Source organism: Nothoprocta perdicaria, unplaced genomic scaffold (genome assembly GCF_003342845.1).
Source record: "Nothoprocta perdicaria isolate Ctin4 unplaced genomic scaffold, notPer1 scaffold_42, whole genome shotgun sequence".
Classification (NCBI taxonomy): domain Eukaryota; kingdom Metazoa; phylum Chordata; class Aves; order Tinamiformes; family Tinamidae; genus Nothoprocta; species Nothoprocta perdicaria.
Genome location: NW_020455666.1, coordinates 2,775,908 through 2,801,846, shown reverse-complemented (window position 1 = coordinate 2,801,846; position 25,939 = coordinate 2,775,908). Strand labels below are relative to the sequence as shown.

Genomic DNA, 25,939 nt, shown 5'->3' with positions numbered 1-25,939 from the left:
GGCGCGCGGCCGGGCCCTGCTCGCGCGAGTGCTACGAGGAGGTGGTGGCGCTGGAGCAGGCTGAGGACCGCATCGCCAAGCTGGAGGAGGAGAACGGCAGCCTGCGGGAGCTGGTGGAGGACATGCGGGCCGCCCTGCAGAGCAGCGACGCCCGCTGCCTCGCCCTGCAGGTGAGTCGGGAACCGGCGCGGCGTCCCCTCCGCCGGAGAATGTTTCCTTGCCTTGTTTTTTACTAAGGGACATACAACTAAGTTATGCACTTAAAAAAAAATCTAAAACTATAAAATACTTCAATTCATCAAACTCAAATATGTAACATTACTTTTCCAATATATTCATACCATTTATGTAGTGTTTTTCCTAAAATATAAGTAAGAGCTTTTGGACTCTTACTTTCATGAACATATCCAACTACTGAGTTGTAAACATTTGAGAATTTTTCTTTGGACAGATCCAAAGTGTGTTTTCTTGGGAACGTGGTCCTGTGAGCTCAGTCAGAGCCAGTTCTGCAAACAGCTTGACAAACAGTCTCTGTACCTTCTGTGCACAGTCCCGCTGATTTGGGGTCTGTTTCTGTTATATGGTCTCAAGCAAAACAAGCTTATGTTTAATAACAGTTAAAATAATGTGGCATGAAATAGCATAGAAGGGGTAAAGTTCTGCAGCCTGTTGTTCTAGGGGTCTACTTGGATTTAATATCAGGACTGAACATTCATGTAACTGTGTCCTGTGTGTGATGTTTGAATTCGGCAGTAGCTATCCCTCTTTACAACGGTCAGAGTGATAGATAAAAGATACTATTACTGTTTTCAAATGGCAAAACAGAAGCAAACATGAAATGACCAATCAAAGGTCAGAGAAAGAATCAGAAGAAAGACTTAGATTAAAGCTCAAAACCACTACCAGCTGCTATGTCTATGTTCACTCTTGTTAAACACAACCTGAGAAAGTAATGTGAAGTATTTCTTTCATGAAATTGCTTGCCTTTTGGGAATAGGCTAAAATACTGGCATTAAAGCTATATGCAAAGCTGTACGGGGATTAATTTTCCACTTCAGTCATTTCAAAATTAAATTTATAGATAACTGTTTCTAAACTTATCTAGTTTTTTCTTGTTTCTGTATTTGGCAAAAGTTCTGTATTAGATGCTGATCCACTATGTGATTATAAAAACAAAAATCCAACCATTTCCAATCTTGATTAAAACRTTTTTTGCTTTCAAATGCATTAATTTGTTTGTGCTTTATGCTCCTGTTCATTATAGGTAGGACTGCGGAAGAGCCATGCTAACCATAAGGAAGAGGGTACCTGCTTTATAGGGAATAAGAGACTGATAACACAGAACCACCCCCAGACCAAGTGCCTTCAAAGCATCCTTAAAGAAGTGGAGCTCATCCGGAGCTCCAGGGACGGACAAATTGAAGAAGCAATTAGGTTCAATGAAGAACTGGAAAGAGAGCTGAAGAGCTCTCAGGAAGCTGTAGCCAACCTGGAAGACTGCAACCGTACCCTGAAGAGGGAGCAAGCCGAAATGAGAAAGAAGATTGAAGAAGCCAGACACGCAGTCCTTAACAGTCTTGGCAAAGTGAAGGAGCTAGAAGTGAAAGCTAATGAAGTGCCATATTTGCAAATATATATTCAGCAGCTAGAATCAGAACTGCAGCATTATAGGTAAGTTTGAGTCCATCAAAAATACAGCTATAAAATGACAGTACTGGAAATCACTGGTTGTATCTTAGCAAATATCCTGAAATACATCTAAAATATGGTTAGAAAGAAGCTAGGAGCTACTTACTAATTTTATTGGTAGGGGCTCACAGATAACTAATGTAACAGAAGTTGAGCAAGAATTCTGATCTACAAACAGATGTCATTCGCCAAATTAACTGTAACAGGAGCTAAAAGAAAATCACATAGGGAATTACTTAGTATTTGATAATCTGTTTCTCGCACATCTTAAATTATCTAAAGTGTAAAAATAAGTTTAATATTTCCTGTTAAGTTACATTACAAAACAACAACAACCCTGCAACCAAGTAGCTGATGTTCCACTTCCTATTAAAACTGTTCAATTTGACATTAAGATTAGGAGATTAAGATTGTGTCCCCCACACAAGGAGGGGACACAATTTCTGGCCAGCAGAAGTCTGCTGTGACTTTTAGCACTTCTTCCCTAATAGAATATATTGTACTTCATAGTGAAATCAATCTAAATTTTAAAGCCAGTTACAGATATTCAGAACTTCTTAAATACTACATAATTAGTCCATGAGGTAAATGAAATAAAATCTCTAAACCAAGAAAAACAAGAAAAGAAATAAATTACTGTGGTATTTCCCAAGTGTTTTGTTTTCTTTTATATCAGAAAGATAATTTCACTTTAATAATCTGATTTTAAAGATACTTTAAAATCAAATAGATATATAGCATAAATCAAGTCCTGCAATTTTCAATACTTATTCATTACATTTGACAACAATTCAATGGTCTATCATTTCCTTTCCACTCTACAAACAAATAGGAAAGCTGAGAAAAAGAGAATAATTTCTCTTAATAATAATAATAATAAAAGAGAACTGGGAGTCTCAGATAAAAACATGTACAATCTAACTTAAATCCACTTTGTAATAGCATAAATATATATGTTCCCAAAAGTAAAAAGGTGATCACAAACTGTTGCTTTTTACCTTTCAGACAGAACTTTTAACTCGTTGGTAGTTACTTTTTACTAACTGTACTAAACCTAATATTTTAAATATGCTACTTTAACTGCTTATCTTTTGCTAAACTTGTACTTCCTCTGTTTGCTTATATGAAGAATTCATAGTAAGATATTTATGGCATCATAGCTATTGTACTGTTTTATTAAGTGAGGAAATTCTAAAAATAATCACTTTATCTGGTGTCTTTCTATAAGCATTGTGTATGTTATTATCTCTGTGGTTGCAGAAGATAAAATCATTTATTTAACAATGCTACAGGACTTCAAAAACAGTGGCATGGATGTGTAGCTATCATTCACAACTCTTTCTTCTAAGCCAGATCACACTAGTTTTTGAGTACACTGAGCTCTCTGGCACGGGCAGCAAAGYCTTAAGCTCAGTTCCTGACTTGCAGAATTACTTTATGAAAGTATACTGAAGCATAAAAATTCACCCTTGAACAGGCATAGATGAGCTAATTAAGAATCAATAAGAAATGTCAACTACGCCTTGTAAAGCATAAACTTTTATGGGCTATAAAGATGGCATATACATTATTTTTAATACAATGCTCTTCTAGAATACTTATTTTAAAATTACCTGGTGATTTAAAGTGAGTGCAATGCTCAGAAATAATGTTTGACTGACAGTTTGAGAACTACACTCTTTCAGGAAACAGAAAATTCGCTATAGGACCAGGCTAGCAAGACCCTTTAGTAGACCCTTTGATTCTACGGTAGCAATAAAGCATTTTCATCTCCTATGTAAGACTGCTCTTGGCTTAAACAACGTATTTGAGACTTGCATGAGTGTGGTCATGTTCCGTTCTTTCGTCTACACTCATGTAGTACAGAGATGCTCGAGTTAACAGAAAAATAGGTAAATTAAGCCACGTTACTGTAATAAGTAACTCATTTCACACATGCTTGGATATCTCCACGCTAGATAGCCATTGGCATCATAGCTTTACTGAAGTCATAAAGAAACAGTGGTTCCACTAGCTTCATTTGTGTTGCAGACGACAGAAATTACTGCTCAGAGAGAACCATATGCTTCTGTAGCACAGAAGTCCAAAATTCACTGATGTAGGCTGGGTAAGGTGCTTGAAAGGGTATGTTGAGAGAAAGGACATGAGGGACATGGCCAAAGTGTGGAGACTAGGAACAGACTCTCTATCCTGCAGGTTTCTCAGACAGTAAACTGGCAAGCATTATTACTTGTAATGTTATTTAAGTACATGTTTCCACATCACTAAAAGACTGTAAATATGTTAGTAGGATCTAAATTTGACAAAAATTAATATTGGAGCACAGAGAAATGTGTGGAAAATCAAGTATACTGCAGAAAGCCTGTAAGGTCGCAGACCTGTCTTGGGAGAATTCAGCTTACCTGGCTTTGCATGGTTACTATTTTACTTCAGGGAAGGTCTTATTTCTCCCAGAGGGATTCCTATCCAAGAATGAGACCAGTCTACGAGTTTTTCGTGCTCTTCTTGTTCTCATTTCTGTTTTTTAAAATAAAATAGAAAATGATTTGTTCTTTTAGGTTCAGACTTTCAAAGGTTTTTAAGTATATAAATCCCACTTCTAGACCTACATCTTACACCAACTTCCTATCAGTTAGCACATGAGTCAGAACAATAATCTTAAATTATAATCCTTAATTCAGGAAACAATCTAAGTGTGTAAAAGTTTATTCCTGTTCAGGAAAGCATCTAAGTACCTGCAAGTGATTAAATGTTTTCCTGAATTACGATACTTAACAATTCCCTTTCCTCCCACAAATTAACATTTTTGCAAGTTTAACGCAAAATGTTCCTATTCAGATGTGTGGTAAATATTTGCCAAATGAAGTTAGTATGATTTAAAAGGGTTTTTTTTTTTTTTTCTGAATACAATTTTCTGTATCATGTGTTGAAATTTCTGTATCATATTACTAAGTTCCTAAGTCAACCTAGTAGATTGAACAGTTTATTCTTTTTGTCTTAAGGTGTATACTGTATTCTTCTGGCACTGCATGCATTTTCCAGGTTTTGGCCCCTATCTTCTTTACCTTAGAAATATATAGTAGGGTGTTTGTTTGTTTTAATCCCTATCAATTTAAGGACTTAAAGCTTAGACACTTTAAAGGTAAGTCTAGATGAACTCATTAGGAAAAATGAGTTAAATTCATTTCAGAGTAAAATGAAATTACCCAAGAAATTGTGTGCTTTAWCACTTAATATTATATTCGGAAGTTATTATCCACAACATTCGCACACAGAAGAATTTAGGAACTTTTGCAGGTTTCCACAGTTCTGCCCAGGCAATTATTTTCATTTTGCACTGATGCAGCTGCTTTTATCTTCCTCCCAAGTGTGCCATTTTTCATTTCATATTACTGAAGCTCAGCTTTTTGATTCCAGACAACTTTTTCAGTTTCTCAAGATGATTTTGAGTCTAAACTCTAGAATGTTCWCACTGCCTCCCAATTTGGTGTCAACTTTTGAAAAAGAAAAGTTGAAAGTATAAATAAATACAGTGATGAGAACTGGAGCTGAAACAGATTCTGGTGAGCTCTGCTTGACATACCCTGAAGGTAAAACCACTAATAGCCATTCCTTAAAATATTTTTTCAACTAGCTTTGCTCTTACTCAAGGTGATACCTACCATCCACATATTCTAATATAGTCCTGTGATTTACAATATTATGGGAATATCATATATAATAATGTTACAAGAAAAATGCCACATGTACTCCTTATCCACTCATTTTTCTTATCAAAGAAGGAAATTAGATTGGCATGACATGAATTGTTCTTGCCAAATATGTGTGGCTGTGTTTTCTATACTGTATTAACTTTTAAGTGGCTTATAAGTTGATAATTTCATAAAATTTACAGATATTATTTCTCCTTAATAGCACTGCAGGGAATAACAGAATTTGACAACTTCCCCCCACTCCATCCCTTCAGTGCTACAAATAAAAAAGAATGGTCACTTAGAATTGAAATAGATTTAGTAATGGAGATGTTCACAGAAATTTTATGTTGCTATGCCAGCCAGCAGCACAGTAATTACAGAGGTCAGCAGTAAGGGTCATAAAATAACAAAAATGCTTCCCATATGCATGGTCTGTCTCCCAAATTACTTAATTATCCATCAGCATTTATGTGTTAATGAATAGGAATCCTTTCTTACATGGAATTCAGARTGGCTTGTTTCATTGCCTCATATTCTCTTACAAATACGACTATGGATACCTCTAGCCTAATTCCCCTATTYGTTCCTCTGACATAAAGACACTAGTGCTGTTTTTTTTTCAAGCAATTCTCCTCTACATTACCTGATATCAGTAATTAACTTTTTTCTTTTATCTCTTTTTTTCTTTCCTTTTTTTTCCTTCAAATATTTTCTAAGATTATCATCACTCTTTAAAATTTAATAAGATGAATGAAACAAATCCAAATTAATAATCCCTTCAAAAAGGAGAGTAATATAGAAATATTCCTAACTGAATCAGTTAAGTAGAAAATAAAAAGGCTTAGAAAGGAAACAGTATCCACAAAAGAAGGTGTACATAAATAGGTTATTTACAATCTGAATGATAATTTACACTTTGAATTCAGGCCCTCTAGAACTGTTGTTTCATTTAAAAAATTGACATTAAAAAAAATCTCAACAACTTTCTATTTGTTTTTTTAGCTGGACATCAGTATCAACTGCTCCCSATGACTTGAAATTGCTAAAGCTTGGGTATTTTAGATCTGACCTGCTAATCGCATTCATTCAGGCTTAYGCTTTTAAAATGAACAGTGCTTAAAAGTGAAAAACAATGATAGTAATAGAATTGAACATGTGTATGATGAAACAGACACGATACAACAAAGTATTATTTTATAGAGTACTCACCTATAAGAATACACCATCAGATTGTGCTAGATGAAATCATGTCATTTTATTTTCTAATGGTGCTTATATCTATTACTTTCCTCTGCTTAAGATTATAATAGGATATATGTTACGTAGAGGTCTGTCACTGAAACAGAGCTTCAAAAGTTTTTCAGTAGGTCAGCCATAGCAAATGAGTATATGTACTTATCATATGAACACTAGTCTACTTACATGGCTGTAGTCACAGAAGAATTTACAAGCTAAACTCATTCAGATCAGATTACTACTCATTTAGAGCACTTTAAAGGAACATTTTTGATTTTACAAGAAGTAGGAATGATAGAAGGTACTGTTATTTAGGTATGATAGTATAACTTGTATGGCATAATTTTAATATATTAACTCCATACTGAAGAAATATATAGAATCTGTTTCTGTGGAAGAGGCATTTTTATTTGAAATGCAGGAATGCATTCAAGTTAGTATAGAAGTATATTTATCCACAAGCAAGCTTGTACTTGTATGTTAATTTGATGTTTAAAATGTAGCTGGTTCTTTGGTCTTTTACAGTTCTGGGCCCTTAGTTATACAGAGGGCATTTATTCTTGGGAAACTTTGCCTGCTTTCTCTTTAAATCCTCCTTTTCTTTTCTGGTTTGCCTTCTTTGCTCTGTTTGGTGTAATTCATTCCAAGAACAATAGCACTGGATACTGCCTATTCATGCTAGTGGACCTGCCTTTGCCCTGCACAGGCTTCTGTCCCTCGCTCTGAGGAGGAACGGCTGTTTGAACACATTGTAGGTGTCTCATAGCAACCCCCACTGTAGCTCATGCCTTCCCTGTGGCTAATACAGTAAAGCAAACTACAAACCCTGCTCTAGCAAGTAGTAACAAAATGGTAGCCTATGCTAGAGGAATTAATTTTATCATGTCATACACCGTATTTGATGCACACAACTACTTTTTAAAGCTGTTTTYTGCATGTCTGTGCACAACTTGGATCATGCCAGCTCCTTCTATACCACATTAATCTGTCGCATATGCGCAGGAAGGGTTTGTGCAGCGCCTCTCCTCCGAATCAGCGTCTCAAGCTAAGAACATTTGCWTTGATCAAGGCTAAAAATTGTGTTCCTGTTTTTCTAAAAGGTCATACCAGTCTTATAGTGAGCAGGGTTCTAGCAGTCTATTTTGCTTTCTTTTCTGATACTAATTTGAGTAAAAATGAAAAATTCAAGTGAATTAGAAAAAGTGTTAAGCTTTATGCTGAATTATGAATTTAGTAAAATGAAGGGCAAAGAGGTCTAAAAGACATACAAAATAATTAGCATATATTCATCAAAATACGGCAAAGAAAGAATAGGTAATGTATTTCGTAAATATATGCAAAATGCCAAACCATGCAAAAAATACTTGCTGCCTTTCTACTAAGACCAGGACTACAACAATATAATGATAATCAGTGTCAACTGTATAACACAGAAGCTTTATAGAGCTGCCTTCACAGACCAGCAAAATGTCAAAGTGAGACACCTCCCTTTGGAGGGTTAGAGTTCTGCAATACAGACACAACACTTAGAATCACAATTGCAGTTTGCCAAAGAATTTGACTTGCCTGGTCTGAAAGGTGCAATCACATCACCAGAGATCTACAATACCGAAAGTCTGAGGTGTTTAGTCCTGTACTTTATACAATTCAGAGAAACTGTTAATCCATAAGGCTTGGAGAAAAAGTATTTCTCATCAGCTTTTTGGCAATTGTGAAATATTAAGAATCACTTGTATTTATAACGGATTGTTGCCGTCCTCCAACCTCAGTAATTAATGTTCTGCTTCTGAAAACAGCCCTCCCTTGCATTAAGCAAGTCTTACCCAGTTAAGGTACTTGTACTCTGTATTGCCTCATTATTAAATGATCTTTTTAGCACAGAAGAATATTAATGCAGGAAAGGTAGCAATTGAAGGTAGCAATTATTTTTACCTCTTCCACAGCAACATGTATTTCCCTAAGGCAAGTTCCTGCGGACTAGCTAAATTAACAGAGCCATTTTTGATAAAGAGCATGATTCACAATACAGAAGTCACCGGGAATTAACTGATATTTGCTCCTGCAAGTACTCATTAATCTGCATTTACCCATCATTATATACAGGAAAGAAACAGAAAATACCCCCCTAAACAAAGTAGTGACTCCACCGGCAAAGCTCACAAAAGACACTTCCAGTTTATCTAGTCAGTCCCTGGAAGGCCATGCTGAACTGGCCACTGCTTTCCTTCACATAGCTCTATAAGGAAAGAAAAGGACATGGTGAACAGGGGCTGGGGGAATCAAAGAGCAGTTTTGCTCATTACCCTGAGAAAGGAGCTGTCAAAGTGTCACCTTCTTTCATCCTTCCTCCCTTACTAGCCTCTTCTTGATGCCGGGAATGGAAGCTTAAATCAAACAATGAGAATGAATGATGAAACTGCAACGTCTGTACAAAACAAAACCAACAAACAAACAAAAAAAGAGGCTGTTGAAAGTGGTAAAAAGGGGGCCCATCCAAGGCAGCAGACAACACTCGGCTGTTTGTTTCCTTGATTTCATTACAACAGAGGCTGATGCTTGAAGCACCATGGTGGGAAGATAGAACCCCTTCATTCCATATCTATAAACACAGTTTGCAAGGTTCTTGAATGCATACAATGAACTTCAACACAGGGGCGCATTGTGTGGTCGAAGGGAATGGGATTAGCAAGAGGACAAGTGTAATGAAGAGCTGAACTATCAGTCAGGTTTCCAAAAGCGTCAAAATGGTCTGAAAGAAAGCTTTAACACTGGCAACAAGAAGGGCCAACTTTCACCGCACTCTCGGTTGCGGAGAGAATAGGATAGCTCTTAGCAATAGTTGAGATGAGTGTAACCTGGAGAAGCTACAGAAATATGGGAAGAAAACTGTTGTACCGTTTTTAAAAAGAAGCTTATGAATTAACCATCAGCTCACTATGCACAGTCCCTAATCCACTTTCATGTTTTTGTTATTTTTAATGAAGCAAACCAATGCTTTTTTTTTTTTTTCTTCCTTTTCTTTTAAACAGCTCTTAAAATAAGTAGCATGTCAAAGACAAAATTATTTCAGGGCTCTAGAAACACATATTTCTTTGCTATGCTTACCAGAATGATAGGTGTTTCTTGTCCCTTTGTAAATGGAACTGTAAAAATACTAACTGGTCCAGAATGTAATATGCAAAGTGCCAGGTCAGAAGTGAGTGCTAAAAAGATCAGATGCAAAATGAGTAAAAAAACTACTGACTGAGTGTAAAAACAGCAAATAATTTTCTCTCTCTCTAAGGTGTTCTATCCCTATGAAATAAGGCAATCCAAATACCTCAGAGAAGCAGCAGCTACTAGACACAGTGTGATCATTATGCTCATTATTTAATATGAACAATCAAAAATTAAAAATTACAAAGAATTAGAGAGGCTGACTCTTTCAAGGCTCTTAAGCAGTAACAAGTAAATAACTTTCATGCTGATATCTTGTAACCACATGAAGATTTGCCAGCTTATGTTTCCTTCTGTAATGATGTAGGGATGTAAGAAGCCAATAACAAGAAAAGCATTGCACAGGGCAGCACCATTACTGTACTTCAAATCCAATTTTCTTAATAGACACTGACACATTAATCCCATTCTTGGAAAAAGAAAAAAAACAAGGGTTGTTCTGCAAGCAAAACTTTCCCAACTAAGATGCAATCTTTAAAATTCAATGGGACCACAATAATAGACAGAGATTGAAATTATAAGTGTGATTTCTTTCTTAAATCTTCCATGAGACCTTTGGGGCCTTCCAAACCTCTGAATATAAGCAGAGTCTGGTTTTACTATACCACAAAACATCTCAGTGGTCTGTCTATTCAGCATGAATTGCTATCATCTGTTTGCTACTGCTGTGAGGTCTTAAATAACACACTCTAACTAATATCTCATTTTTCAATATGTGGACAATATTTAAACAAACTGACCACTCTGAATAACTAACCACAAAAACACCATTTTGAAATGCGTCAAATAAACACTGTCAAAATTAATTATACAGTTCTGTGAAACTGTCCACTAAATACCACAAAAGTCCAGATGTCAAATCTTTGTTAGGAAAATCCCAACAGTAACTGGGTTCCCCAATGTCATTATTTCATAAGCAACAGCTTCTCTGTGGACTCTTTACCACTATATTGAAAATAATTGTGGTTAGTTCCAACAGCGACAGAAGCCCCAATTTTAGATCTGACCAGTATAGCTCTGTTGAGTTGCTAGCTGTGTACTGGAAGTTTAAGACATATATTTCAGTTGTCTCCATCTATAAACGTGGGTTAGTCACAAAAAACAGTGCAATATGCACAAACAGGGCACATTTATAAGCAGGTCTTTTTTTCAACAGTCATTATCAGAGTTCTACATCCAGTATCATTGGCAATAGGAAAGCTATAATATAAATGAAAGTGAATAAAAATAGACTGCCAACGTCAAATTGCACAGGATAAGAAAAAAACTACACCCTAGCATTTCAGAGTTGGCAAATACACCCACTGAAATACCTCCACAGAATCAAATTATCTCAACTTGATTAAAAGGCAGCATACAATTACTTTTGAAATAAACGAAAGCATTCAAGTTCTGCTGTAAGTCAAGATGCTGCTTAACTTTATTAAACAGTGATGATACCCTTTGCAGGGGCCTTTTGATCCCATACAGTCTAAGGGCTGAAGCAAACAGCATTCTTACATGATACTGGGAACTGTTCTATATGCCATCGTATCTTTCCTACATGGCTATGAACCCCAAAACCTGAATTCCCATTATTCTTCTAAATGTATTTAAATTTTTTTTTTTTAAACAACTGCCAGAAGTCTCACCACAAGATATTCTCTGTCATCACCAATACAGATGCCTAAAGGCTGCTCGAATCATGCACGATGAGGTTATAAAGTCATCTGAAATAGTGCATGTGATATAACCTTTCTGTTACCACTGATATACTTGGGTTTTAACTAGAGATCTAGGAATGACAGACTTGGCTTCTCACTTTTAAACAAATGCTTCTGCCAGAAAACGGTGTTTTTTTTTTGTTGTTGTTGTTGTTTTCCCTTTCTTTCTTACAGACTAGATCCTGTCATAGCCAGAGGCTGTTAGTTTTCAAACAAACATCAATAGAGGCCCTTCCAATAGAAACTAAGGCTATTTCAGTACCTACTAGGATGAAGACGTGACAACAAATTGCATGTATCCTAAATATCCCAGTTTTGGCCAGAATGAATGCTTTTCAACGAGTCTTTGCTAACACATGCCAGACTTCTGCATGTTCGTGGAATGCTGTCATTAATCCTTCAAGGATATAAACGTATAACTGGCTTATTTCACCGTCAGCATTTTTTTTTTTTTTTTTTTTTTTTTAAATGACCCTCCAGATACTTGATGTTTATGTACTCATGCCCTACTTCAAGGAATTTATAATCACAAATGCATGTAAAAATTCACTGATACAGTATTATTAGCATATCTCTTAGTTACTAAACAACATGACATACCAGTGATCATGTAAATGAAAGATCATTTTAAGTTCTTTAAAGTCACAGTAAAATCAAGACTATAACTGATGGTCTGGAGAGGGAAAGGGTCTCTACAGGGAAAAAAAAGGCATTAGGATATTTGGGATCTCATCCAGTGCAGAGGCAGATAAAAAACTTTTCAAATCATTGTCCAGAGCAATAAAGTTGAAAGAGAAAATATGGTATAGAAACCAATTCTCAGCAGTGCATCTACTATGAATTAAAATGAAAGGTTAAATATATAAAAATACCTGAGGTTGTTTTATTCTACTATAATCTTGTGATGTTAAATTTAAGCAGTTGTTTTTATGGTAAGATAATACAACTAGTGTCACTTATGGCCTCAAACAACTGCATTTATTTTAAGTCTTCCTGCTAGTACTCTATCACAATTTTCTGCTTGAGGACTGCTTCCTGTTTTTCATACAGATTTTCCTCTTTTCCTGTGAAAACCTATTGAGGAAATTCTATTAAAACAAAAGGAAGTATCTGTTTCTAAATACCCTTAAGGTTGTCCAAAAGCATCTTCTTTACTCACTAAGGGGTTCCTGCTGCAGGCAGAAATGCATATAGTCTAAGTAGCATTGAGCCCCACCTAGATAATATTAAATAAAGTTTTTACCTAGTAATACATTTAAGGATATGTATATAAGATTTTTAACTACCACAATGCAGCAGAAATGTAATTAAACTGTTTTTTAGTACATATTTGGCTAAAATTACACACCTGCACCTTTTCCTGTAATAGGGTTATATGCAAATCTTAAAATTAAATTTGAAAAGCAATACAAGGAAAAAATCTCTTGTACTGAGATGCATTATATAAAGAAACAGGCCTGTCACTGGAGGAGCAGTTCTGGTTCTTGACTTAATAGGAGGTCTAAGACTGTAATGCTGAAAATAAATTCATACATGAGGGAAGAACCTATACATGCTTACAYAATACTTCATCAGTATTTCTACCTCCAAATCATTTTTCTTATGCAATTATATAATCAATAAATGATTAAATAGAAACCTGTTATATTTACTGTCAAAATAAACCTCAGATGCTAGTAAATACAAGAAGTATTGGCAATATCTGTAGATCTCTATCCACTGGCAAAAAAAGAATTATGAAGATTTAGGGATTACTCTAAAGGCATGGAATTTTTTTTTTTTGCACTTCACATACCACAACAATAAAGGCAATGAACAGGCTGTTTTCAGGAAATTCAAAACTATTTCAAATAATCACCAGAACAGCAGGTACAGAACTTGACTATGAAGGAGTCTGCAGAATTAACCAGTACCTAATATAGACACAGCACCCTTTAAAGATCTAAGGATGTTTTATAAACGCTAGTGAAACAAATAACACAACAACATGAGGTAATTGTTATTCTTGTTTCCTGACGCAGAAGCTGGGGAACATGGAAGCTTTGCCTTCCTCACGTTCACAGCAGAAAGATACTGCCACTGACAGCTCACGCTCTTGATCTGACTTGTAATACCGAAATGATCCCTTTGCACTCTGTGCTTCCAGGCTCGCATTAACAAGAGAGCTCTCACATGGACTCGGCCCGTGGGCGCTTGCAGGCACCAAATGACTACACTGGCCTTTGTGTAATCATCCCCTGAGAGCGGAACAAATCTCATTTAGTTGCAAAACTCATGGCTGCTGCCCCTCCTGTTAGCATATATTTGTGTCATATTTTCCAAAATGTTTTGTAAGAATTGGTCAAGAATAACTTTCAGCTAGATTAGGGCAGAATGTTGCTGTTCACTGAGTCATCCTCCCTTTCCTTACAGGAATGCCAAATCCTTAAGCCTACATCTATGAAGCCTTGAGATAAGTACTGAAGGGGAAATATCTCCATATAGAGGAACTTTCAGAGTTAAGACAGGTTACCTATAGTTCTGCTCACATGAAACAGAGAGAGAACTGAAAACCAGTGTTTCTTCAGATGTTTTAAACTCCAAGAGCTTAACTCAGTAAGATTATCACCCTATGGATAAGTACTCACTGGCTCTGTTTAGGAAGAACACATTTCTTTATCTAGCAGACACTGAAAGGATGACTGGATATTTGATCTTTATTTACATACACGCTAGTGCACAGAAGGTAACAGGAGGATTCCTCGGGGCAAAATAGCATATGCCTCTGTAAAGGAATACATAAGGTTTTTGATTGTTTTACAAGCAGTGACAGAAGAAAGTGATCTGCAAGACCACATCTCTGCTGCTCTTATCTGGCTTAGGTGCCTTACATAAAATATCTTTCTTGCATCTATCAGTGTTTTAAAATGTCAAGATATTTTAGTCATTAGTTTCTGGTTGCAGCTTTCAAGCAGTAACTAGTTAGTTGATTTCAACAACTCATTTGTATAGTTTGTTACTGTTTCTTGAAGCAAATTAACAGCTCCTTGTCTTCTAAAAATCCAGAAATTATGATATGGAAAGGAAACAAACCGTAGGCAGAAGAATGTGTGTCCTGTCTTAGGGAGGGGTTGGGGGACTTGGATCTGAGGAAGGGCAGTCGCAAGATGTAAAGTCTATTGTAGAAAGAAGCCTTGATCAAATTCAAATGCCAGAAGTGGCAGTCAGTAGATGGGATCCAGACTGAACTGAAATAGCAGCCATATGAAAATAGCAGCCGTAAGAAATGGCTGCTAAGGCATGGGACAAAGATGAAAAGCAGAAATCTTAACACACCTGCACATAGAATTTAGAATTACCACTACATCCATATGGTCTACCAATTAAATGGCTATTAAGCTCCTAAAACTTAAAAGGTTTGACCTTTTCATCTTTGTGGAACAGGAAAATATTTAACTAGCAATAAGTCATTGCATAAGCAATATTCAATAACGCCCTTCCAGTCCCTCAGGAATCCCTCAGTATCACCTGTTAAGAAAAAAAACCTGCTATACTGCTTAGCACTACTGTGGGGTCCAAATACATCCTATTCTGAATCCTATGGGCTTTTGGAGTAATTCTAACATTGTCAGCATGACATAAACTGTGGTTTTACTAAATTGTAATAATTGCTGCAATATGCAAGGATGGAAAATGCAGAGTTGTGTGAAAGAAGAGAAATGGAAAAGGTGCAGGGAAGYTATGAGTTCCATTTCCCTAAGAGGAAAGCTGAATCACTTTTTAACTCAGACTTCTAAGAAATTTTGTGCAAGCTGTACAAAATGCTAATAGCTTAATCAAGAATCATGATACTTTAAATTTTCCCCCTTTAGTAAGAACTATATGTTGCTCATCCAAACTCTAAGCTTTCGCTCTTCGTTTCCAGCTAGCAGGGTGTGACAACAGAATTCTTTATTCCAGTACAACATCTGGAAATCATTTCCTTTAGAGGGTCACAAAAGAATTTATTAAGGAGACAATAATATCTGCATGACATAATTGGAAAGTGAGGTGTGTTTCTCCTGGATAATACAGTGATTATTAACCATAAAATATTCCACACAGTCTGATTCATTACTTATGTACTCACCACTACAGTACACAGAATACAATCCATTCCTAGGTATAGGATTTATAAAAACACTCTAATTACCTCATCTGTTTAACCTAATTATCAAATGTCAGTGTTATCAAAAGCAAATTATCCAATCTTCTAGGGAGCAGCCCAAATGACTAATAGTTTATTAAGAACAGTAAATTAAAATTTCAAGGCTATACAAGGTTAAGGAAAATATCAAATAGTGACACTTAGAAATCTTGAGCTGTACTTCAGGTCTGAAAGGAATGTAGTCTAGAAGTCACAGGATGAAAACTGATGTAGTCTCAATTCAGCTTCCTTGTTAATTTATTTGTAATAAATTTATGTACRTGGATGTGCACTCATGCACAAGAGMCTCTATTCTGTACTTAGATGGGTCTTGCTTAATGCACCGAAACTTATCTCAGTCATAAAAGGTGGCCCTGACTTTTTCTCTGGAAATAAATCATTAGCTTTTTAGTGTATTGCTCATCATCACATTGTAACAGAAAGCTTATCACAAATTTTCTGATAATTTTAAGTGCCCACTTTGACATACCTGAACATTCAGAATACTTTGCATTGTACAGCCACACACACACACCCCATGGTTCCAAAGGCCTCTGTACATCAGCTGCAGTTCCCATACACTGTAATTTCAAATACCACACCAAGAAAACCAGAACTCAGTTATTACCTTTGCACAAGTTACATAGTAATCATGCAGCTAAAGCCTAGCTCAAGTAATTTGCCTTGCATTATGCAGTATCTCTGGCAAAGACAGTAAAGACAGTAGCATCCACTTCCTCAAAGCAGCGCTTTGCTACTTTATCCAGGACATCACCCTTTCTTGTTGTACAGAGCCTCATCTAACATTGCTACTCCTCTGTTTTGCAACAAAAGACATGATGCTGCTGTCAGAAGTTTCTTTCCCTGCACAGTCAGGTAACATCACCRCGGCATTGTGTTTTCCACCAGTGTGGTCAGATTCTCTGCACCTCCTACGTACAATTTCTGCTCTGAATAAACTGAACAACTGACAGCATAGTAAATTAGCATTCTTCACATGGAGGATCAGGGGGACTAATTTGTGGCTAGCCTTCCCAAACATTTACTGACAGAAGAGGAATGTTGAGACTTCAAGGGCTTCAAAACCATCACAAGTTTTAGCAGGTTCCACATTTAGCCTGTAAACTCTTTTTTGAATGTCTCCTCTCCTGTCCCTTCCTATCTCTAACCTAAGCTCTTTTTTCTAGGTTCAAGTCTACTGTTACTGTAAATCCTCATCCTCACTTCAATCACTGAACCTATGCAACAGTTAATTCAATTTCATGTTTCCCTTAGCAGCAAAACCTGACTGAAAGATCTGTCTTGCAGCTGCTCACTCCTGCCACAGCTTTGCACTTTGCCATGCTAAATGACAGAAAAAGAGAGAGAGAGAGAGAGAGAGAGAGAGGAAAAAAAACACTTAGGTCCAGTGTGAAAATATATTATGGTGTTTGATGTGCATGATATTTGCAAAGTCATAAATTAAATGAAAGTATGCATGCCTTTGAAAGCTCTAGCTTCATGTTCAAGGCACAACAAAATTGAAATCATCTTGGGTTCCCCAAAATTTGATGGTTTATGTAAAGCAGTATAAAAATAAAATCAAATCTAACTTAAATTAAAAAAAAAAAAGTCACAGACTTTTAAAATGTAGTATAACTAAATATCTGTGACTATACTAACTGCCAAGGAAATATATCCACAGTTATTTTATCTGCTGTAAATAAGAATAGTGTAAAATATATGAATGTGATCTTATATAATTCTCTAGAGTTATCTTATGATTAGTCAGGAATTAAGTTAGAGATTTGTTCAGTTCCAGAAAAGGACAGGTGTTTTTTTGTGCAGTTAGAAGTTTCCATAACAATAACAGTACCAATTAAAAAGTCATGGACATTACTTTAAGGTCCAGCACTTTGCAAACTCTCCACTCCTCATTTTAACTTCTCTGGAGCTGCCTATTATTTTCAGTACAAAGACCTTAAAATGAATGTGGACTATTTGCCTGTCACTATGGAAACTTTGCTACATTGCCCCAGACACAAACGCTTTCCAGGCATCTTCAGAGCTGCCTTCCCCTACGAGCTTTGCCCTAAGTAAGTGTACTGTTTATTCACTCTCCTGCTCAATAATGAAGATCTATTAGATGTTGTGTGAATAATGATGAAAAAAGAATTAAATCTATGTTTAAGAATGAGTTAAGACTCCCCTAATAAGACTACCATAACATTGAGAGTGCACTGGTTAGCTTCTTCCATTCTGCTCTTTCAGTCTTGAAWTCTGTGCCATTTCAAAATTAGAGTTTGAATTTGTCATTAAGTTCTGCTAAGCAATAAAAAGCTCTGAGATATATTAAAAAATATATATAGCATTAAATCACGTGATGAGAATTCCAGAGATCACAGTGTTTTATTGTTCCACCACCAAAAAGTATCTCCATTCATGCCTCTACTACCTCACTTTGGGATGATGAAATACTGTGTGCTCCAACGATGCAAATTAGGAAGTATGAATCAATGCCATGAATTAAAAGCTTCTGCACTGTTTGATCTGCATCTTCTTTAGGGTCAAAAGAGAGAGAAATCTAGTCAGTACTTCGCCTTTTTCTTGAAACACTCTCCAAAGCCAATTTGACCACTAATTACGTCAATGGCAAAACAAAAAAAGGGAAACAATGCCTTTCTTCCAAAAGGCAGCAGAGATTCATTCCTCCTCCTATTTATTCTCTACTTAAGAGTTTTGGATAACATGGATGAAACAAATGTGTTTATACATCTCTCCTTTGAAACTCCCTTCCCAGGGCATTTCCCACCTCCTTCACCAGGCTGCTGATTCTTTCCTTTCCCTGTGTATAAACCAGTGCTCAACACCATGTGTTATACTAGGCTCCTAGTACAACATACCAGAACAGTGAATTTAGAGTTTTGTTATATAGACTCTTGACATTATATGTTCACTGATCAAGTGCTTTAAAACTTCAAGACTTATTCCTCTTGCTGCTTGCTTTTTATCTTCATTCTTATCTAGCACAGAACAGCTCTGAAATTCTTGCCTGTCTGGCCACATATTCCTTTAGGTACATTTAACATCTACCAAACACCTTGAAATAATTGCAATTACAATTGCCATRTCTTCTTTTAGAAATGAAAATTTATCTTAGTCTGTCTTACTTTCTATTTATGCCCTATTTCTGTTGGAGTAATATGATGCAAATGACAGGTAAGGTCATTCAAAGGTAAGGCAAACTCTGGAGCACCTATGTGAGAATCCTTGCTCAAAATCCACATTTTTCTTGCTTCCTTGCTCAATATCCTGAGAGAAAAACAAAACAAAGTTTGCTTTCTCCAATCAATATGCTAAGCAGAAAGATGTAGTAAAACAGGTTGTCTGTATGGTTCCCTTGATTTCTCTATATTAAAAAAAAAAAAGATGATGTTCTCGCATCAAGATTATAGGATAACCAGCAAGCGTACTTCACATTTCAATAACTAATTGCAAACTCGCTTACAAGAATGACAGCGAAATGAATGCTATTTAGGTTTTTCCTGAATCTCAATTAATTGGAGGTAGCCTGTTATTCTAAGTCATGACGAAGTGCTGACTTTTATAGGAAAGATTTTTTTCATTAAACCTTTCAGTACTTGTTGGACTGCAGGTTAAAGTGAATCCATGTTGCCAGATGTAAGTTAAAGCCATCAACAGATAGGATTCACTTTTATCAGAAAAGCATTTTATGATGCTTCAGTATAATTCTCAATTTGTAATGTGTTAAAAGCTGACTGAGATGACAGCGACTATTTCAGTAGAATGGCAGCAGCTCTCTATTATATAAGCTAACTTTAGAAATCTCTAAAACCCAGAGGTCTAAATTATACCCTTGATTGATACTAGGAGAACATTACCAGATAAGAGTCCTCAAATTGGACTCTTGAAAAAGATGGAGAGTCAGGCCCCAAGTTATTTTTGTTCAAAAAGTAACACATTTAAGGAAAAACAAAATCTAGCATCCCTGTTAAAGGACATTCCACAGTACCTGCCCCAAAGCCTGATGCTCACAGCAGTGTTACTGCAGGTTTTAATTGCGATCTGCACTGATCCCCAGAGCCTTCATTTTGACTGCCTATGCTTAATGGTACTTGCTATTTGCAGGCTACTTTGTAATTTTTTTCCAGAACTAATGAAAGCTGAATAACTATGCAGGCTCCCTTCTGGAACCTGCTATTTCCCTCGACTTCACAAGAAATCTAATTGCTGCTAGGCTAAGTAATGCCATAACTGTAAATGGGATACACTGTGAGTTTTTATGAAGTCTACTATACTTTAGGGTGAAAAAGAATTGATGATTCCTAAGTATGATTTAATCCCAGCTTCCTTCCCTACAGAAATTTCAAAATATTGACCTTTTTTGTTGAATTTGTGATCCTGTTTACTTAGAGCACATTTGCTTTTCCCAACACCAAGGGAACTAATATTGGTGTGGTTCTGCAGGAACAGACAGCAGCTGGGGCAGATTAAACAAAAGCTCTCCGTGATACTTATCTCTAACTTGGCACCAGCTCTTCTGTTGCTACATCTGTAGTTCTGTTTCTAGCAGTAGTTGAAAGTAATGGCAGGAAGTGCTTAGAGGATTTACACAAAAGGATTCTGTTACACAACTTGCTTCAGTAACACTAGTTTTCTAACTGTTTTAACTCTTATATTCTGCTGATGAATACTTTACGTGTTAAATGATGAATACTGAAGATTCCTTGCAAACCAAARCTGATCTCCAGAGGAATTTGGAGGGAACTGGATTTATTACAAAATTCTGGAATTTAATTTGCTTTTTTCTTCATATAGGTTCTTTGTGAACTACGTGTTGGCTCTTTATGGGAAAAGCATACAACCATGTTATTACGATCTAATTGAGAAAATACCCTGATGAAAATATTGGAAGTAAATTGTTTTCTCAATATTAAAAAAGGAAGCTATAGAAACATGTATAAAATTTATACTATCACATCACAAAATATACAAAGCTACAAGAATAATTACTGAGTTACGAGTAGGCTATGGATTATTTTAGATTAGACTAGAAATCCACCTTACTTTGATTCTTAATGAAACTAGTGAATGCCGCTCCTGAGGGTCCCATTTCACAGGCCCTGAAAGCAGATGTTCCTTTTCTTCTACAGCAAGTCTGAATAATTTCATTTGATGAGAACTGTTCATATGCTAGGCTATGCATTTTTTTTTTTTTCTCTTCAAATTTTAAGTTCACTTTATTTTGCCCTTCTTTTTCAGATCAGAAATACCAAAATTTCAGCTCCCTTCAAGCAGCCGCCCAGAGCAGAAAGAAGGAACAGCTTCACTGGATGGAAGATACTGTGTATCTGCTGTGCAACAAGATCGAAGATCTCCCACTGGTGGAGCTGGGATTTCAGAGAATGGTATCACACCCAGTAAACAAGTATTTCTTTTCCTCGCTGATTAAGATACTCAGCAGAAAAGCTAGCAGAGATTTTAAACCAACAAAGCCACAAATAAATCTTAATGAATCTTGAAACCATAGGTGTAATAATAAAAGACAATATCCCAGCTACCTACTTTTCCCTCTCCACATAACTGTAGGTTTAATAAAAGACCCAGTGTGTCACTTAGAGGTGGAATTTGAAATATCCCCCTTTTTTCCCCCCTATCCTTTCACACACACATGCACACACACAATCCTACCCTGGAAATATCAAGACTTCATTTCATTACATCAATCTCTTAACTTCATTTTCCATGTTGTTCCAATCTTTGGAACTCTGGAGTTCCCAAGCAGTCACTCTTTGATTTATTTCCCTTCGGTAGTTGTGAAAAGGTCAAACCTGTTTAGCACATATAACAGTAACTACTGCCATAACATGGCTCAACTGAAATTTCTCAAGGGAGTGCATGAAACACTCTCTCAAAATCTTATAAAAATCACAGTGTTTGAGAAAGGTTGACTTTTCTGGAGCAGAGGGCTACAATGGTTCTCAAAAAGATGACCATTTTTGTCATTTAGCTACTGTAATTATGAGACATTTCTGACAGGCATCTTAGAAGCCAAACTCCGCCCTCTTCCTCCCCCCACCTGCAGGTACCAGTTTAAATGTCAAGTAGGCAACACAACTGTAATTTGGAATTATCTATAAGTAACACAGTATCTTCACTGCAGACTGGAGATCTGTACATGTTGACAAAAAAAATAGTTTTATGTTATGTATTGAATGAAGCTGGCAACTAGCTGCTCAGGACATGAAAAAATAATGACATATAAGTTAAACTAACATTTCAGCATTTTCTTCACTTTGTTACACCTAAGATGCCCGCATTCAGAAATAGGCATACTGCCAGTTCAAAGACCCATTTTTCAAGTTCAAACATCTTTTCTAGCAAAATATGAAAAGTATTCCATCAAATGAAAAAGGATTATATAGGCAGAAAAAATAACTGACAGTGAAACTGCAAAGTTAAACAACAAAAAAAAATTCTTTGGGAACACCTGGAATAAACCTAGAAATGCTAAATAAACTTATATATATTTCACAAAATGAATATTAATAGTTTAGATTGGAGTTTGCATCAGTGGCACTGTATAAATTATAAGTTACATGGGTTACAAATTAATGCCTAACTACTTTATGATTCAACTCATATAAGAATTTTATTAAAATRTTTATGTTGAGACATGCAAAATTTCACTATTTTATTTGGGTTCCAGTCCTTCTAATCATAACCTGCAAAGTGATATCAAAGGTAGCTTCTTCTTCATTTCAAATAGAGCAGAAGGCATTCTAATGTGTGAAAAGATGCGTTAATAGTGGCTTAGATACAGCTTAGATACCTCAGCAGGAAGACAGACTGAGGTTTATATCCTTTTCCTTCCTACTTAGAAAAACCTAATCCCAATATCTCCTATGCCAGATGTAGCAATAATTTACTGGATTAAACATACCAGTTTACAGGTCTTCAAGGAATCCACTGTTGTATGTTAACAGCTCTCAACTGCCACAACTGTTGTAAATTCCGATTACCCCTTTGAATTCCTAAGGCAAGAAAACATATGATCATACAAAAAGTTTATTATTAATGTATCACAGCCTGAAGATATAAAATCATTTGTTTTGTTTTGTCAGTGCTCAGTCTCATTAAAGAAAGTGCTCCTAACATCCTAGCTCACACAGTATTGGTACTGTACAGAAGATGAGCTGACTTTCACTCTTTAATTAAAGAGCAATATAGCAGGGAAATAAGCTTTGTTCCTGTTTAGCCAATAAAGTATTGAACCTGATAGCCTGTAAATTAGGCACATTGAATGCTACTGGAATGAAAACTGCATTAACAAACGTATGTCAAGCGTTAACCAAAATTAATAAATAACCATCAAAGCTGAGGCTGCTTTGCACGCGTCGCTGCGCACAGGAGACAGGGCGGGCAGAGGCGGTGTGCGAGTGCCCTCTGAAGGGGATGATGTGAAGGGCCGCGCTGCCCTCGCAGATAGGCTGCAGGGACACGGTTCACAACAACAAACAGAACCCCAGTGCACACCTGCACTGAGGTGCACTTGAAATAAAGGCAGATTTTTGCAGAAGTGATAGAAATCTCTTATGAATCTTTTTCCAGGCGAGGAGCAGATGTTCCGGTCAGTGGAGGGCCAGGCTGCCTCTGATGAAGATGAGGAGAAGTGGACAGGAACCCAACAGTCCCAAGTGGCCGAAGTGAAGAAAATACTGGCCCAGCTCCCTTGCTGCAGCACGGGGTATGTTTCTGACATAAACGATGCCTGAGCCTTTTGAGAATATTCTTTCATGACCTAGACACACCATGGCTACAAAAAGAAACAAAACTACCATAAAAAAGAATCCAAAGACTCCTGTGTGCTCCTTTAGAACACTTATCTGTAAGTTGCAAGTATTCCTGCCAACCTCAGCATGTGTCAGCTAGGACAGTAATTTATGGCCTGTTCAGACAACAATTTTGCAGGAAAAAAAATCCTTCATGAACATAGACCTTGATTACGAAGTTTCATAACTTTTCCTCCGYCTCCCCCTTAGATGTGATGAGAAAATGCAGAAAAAGCTGATGTCTTACTTTGGGAACACCACAACCGAAAACTACCAAACAGCATCCGTGGAGCTAGTGGAGAGAATCACACAACCAACTGAGCAGCTTGAACTCAAAGGGCATGAAGTGAAAGAAAAGGAAACAAATACGGAAGAGGTAATGAGTGCCAGGCATAGTGTGAAGAAGTTACTCGTGTATCTTTAAATAGCTCCACTTACACTTATTGTATTCTGGCTATCCTGCTTTGTGTTGCTGCCTGTCACTACACCGATGTTCTGTAGGCTTGACCATCTCATGCTGTCCTTTAACACCACCATTTCTAGTGTGGCTCCTACCTGAGCCTCCAATTATTTGTAGATGTGCACCACTAGAGTGGTGCTTCAAATAACATCCTTATTTAAATGATTTAAGATATTCACAGATTTTGTGTTCTGGAGTGGTATCTCTGCAGATTATAGAGCTGAAAATGGTCTGTAAAGAACAGGCCATGCCCAATTCAGTGGTTGCTCAATTTTGGATGAAATACTCATGTCCCAGACCACATAGTCTCCCAAGATAACTTTTCTAGAAACTCCTCCTACCGATTGAGCCACAGAGGTTCACTGCTTTGCAATCCTTAAGAGGTAATCATGCAGTTGACTCTGATGCTGAATAAAACAAACAAACAATTCCCAAAAAACGTATTTCTTAGGTCTGTCACTATGTTTCAGCCGATGTATTTCAAAGCCCCAGTACGGTATCTGAGTAGTGTCATCCAACTGCACTATTTAAATATTGCCAACTTCTGTCAGTGATGGGTCTAGAATTTAATGGTGCAAATCTTTCCATGAAGCAAAAACAGTGAACCATATGCATGACTCTCTTAAGCTTCAGTTACTACTTCTCCAGTATTTTACACATCAATTCTAATCACTTCCAGAAATAAGTTACAAAAGAAAAGATTGAGGATTGGTTTTTGTTTGCTTTTCATCTACCGCATCCAGTGTTACCTAGTTTCTGTGCTTGGAAACAGTAAACACTAAATCAGTAATCTTTCCCTTCATAATTTTACAGCCTGTTACAACCGAAAAWGTCACTTCACTTAGCCTCACTCCTAGTCTGCTTCACCTCTCTTAGCAGAGAACTATTATTTACTTATTAGTCTATTTCATTCTTCTATATACTTTTCAGCCTCAACTATTACCCTTTTTGAATGAGAAGTACCAAAACTGAACTTAGTATTCAAATACAAGCCAATCATGCGTAAGAAAGATTTTTATTTTGTCCCTAGTTCCTTTCTGAGCTCCTTTCCAATATTTATCCCTGATTTTTGCTGGTCCCTGAGCTATGTTCAGCATACAGCTACTGTAGATTTCTTTCCAGAGTGTCAGTTATCACTGCATAACTATGACACTTTATTTTCACTATAAGTCTTACTATGCATTACTGATATTGAATTTTATGTGCTATTTTATTACCCAGTTATTCAGTATTACGAAATCATGTTGTAATTCTTCAAAGGCAGCTTTAGTTTTGATTACCCCCTCAAAATGTATATGCAGACTTGCACACTCCCAGATTCACCTTTAAAAAATAAATAAATTCAAAAACACGCTGATAGCTCAGCTCTTCATCCAGATCTTTCTATAGTAGAATCTATCAACTGAATTACCATTATTCATAGACCCTTTCACTCTTTCAAGGAAATCTAATATTCCCCACTATGTTCACTGATGTATTCACCAAGTCCCTTCTATCAATTTGCCTGACAGAATTATCGATATTCTAGAGGTGATTTGTGGTCCCTCAGATCATCTCTACAGTATTTTTTAAAAACCGGTCCTACATCTGCCACCTTCCCTTCCTTGGAGTCTAGATTGATTTAAGAGATAAATCATACAACGCATTTCAGCACTTAATTCTGGAGGACTGTTACTGTTTTCTTCCTGGTTTGAGGAAACCCCTCATGTTCATCTTCGGCAAAAAATATCTCTAATGCAAGAGASTACCCTCTTCTGTAGCAAACACAGTACAATAGTTTTCTTTTACATTAAGTTTTCTTTTAAATATTTATCCTTTATTGTCCTTAAAGTCTTTGTATACACACTACATGGGAGGCCAGATTCTCCTGCAGCATTGATGTTCTCACTTAAAGAGGCTTATGTAGCAGCAGCTGATTTACTCTCAAAAGCCATAGTCGGCAA

At 36.5% G+C, this 25,939-nt stretch overlaps 1 protein-coding gene and 1 long non-coding RNA gene across 2 annotated transcripts in view; one reads left to right on the top strand and one right to left on the bottom strand.

The window, feature by feature from the left end:
* The window catches only part of EFCC1 (EF-hand and coiled-coil domain containing 1), a 33,769-nt gene that overhangs the window by 500 nt on the left and 7,330 nt on the right, over positions 1–25,939 (top strand). The window contains 5 exon segments of the mRNA XM_026046062.1: positions 1–170; positions 1,265–1,671; positions 20,967–21,112; positions 23,316–23,451; positions 23,747–23,912. The exon segment at positions 1–170 is cut by the window's left edge and continues 64 nt beyond it. Coding sequence (XP_025901847.1) covers positions 1–170; positions 1,265–1,671; positions 20,967–21,112; positions 23,316–23,451; positions 23,747–23,912 — 1,025 coding nt within the window.
* The window catches only part of LOC112953069, a 37,674-nt gene continuing 13,578 nt past the window's right edge, over positions 1,844–25,939 (bottom strand). The window contains exons 2-4 of the long non-coding RNA XR_003250515.1: positions 22,648–22,738; positions 4,092–4,206; positions 1,844–1,898 (exon numbers count right to left, since the gene is read on the bottom strand). This is a non-coding gene — a long non-coding RNA (uncharacterized LOC112953069). The remainder of the gene's footprint in view (positions 1,899–4,091; positions 4,207–22,647; positions 22,739–25,939) is intronic.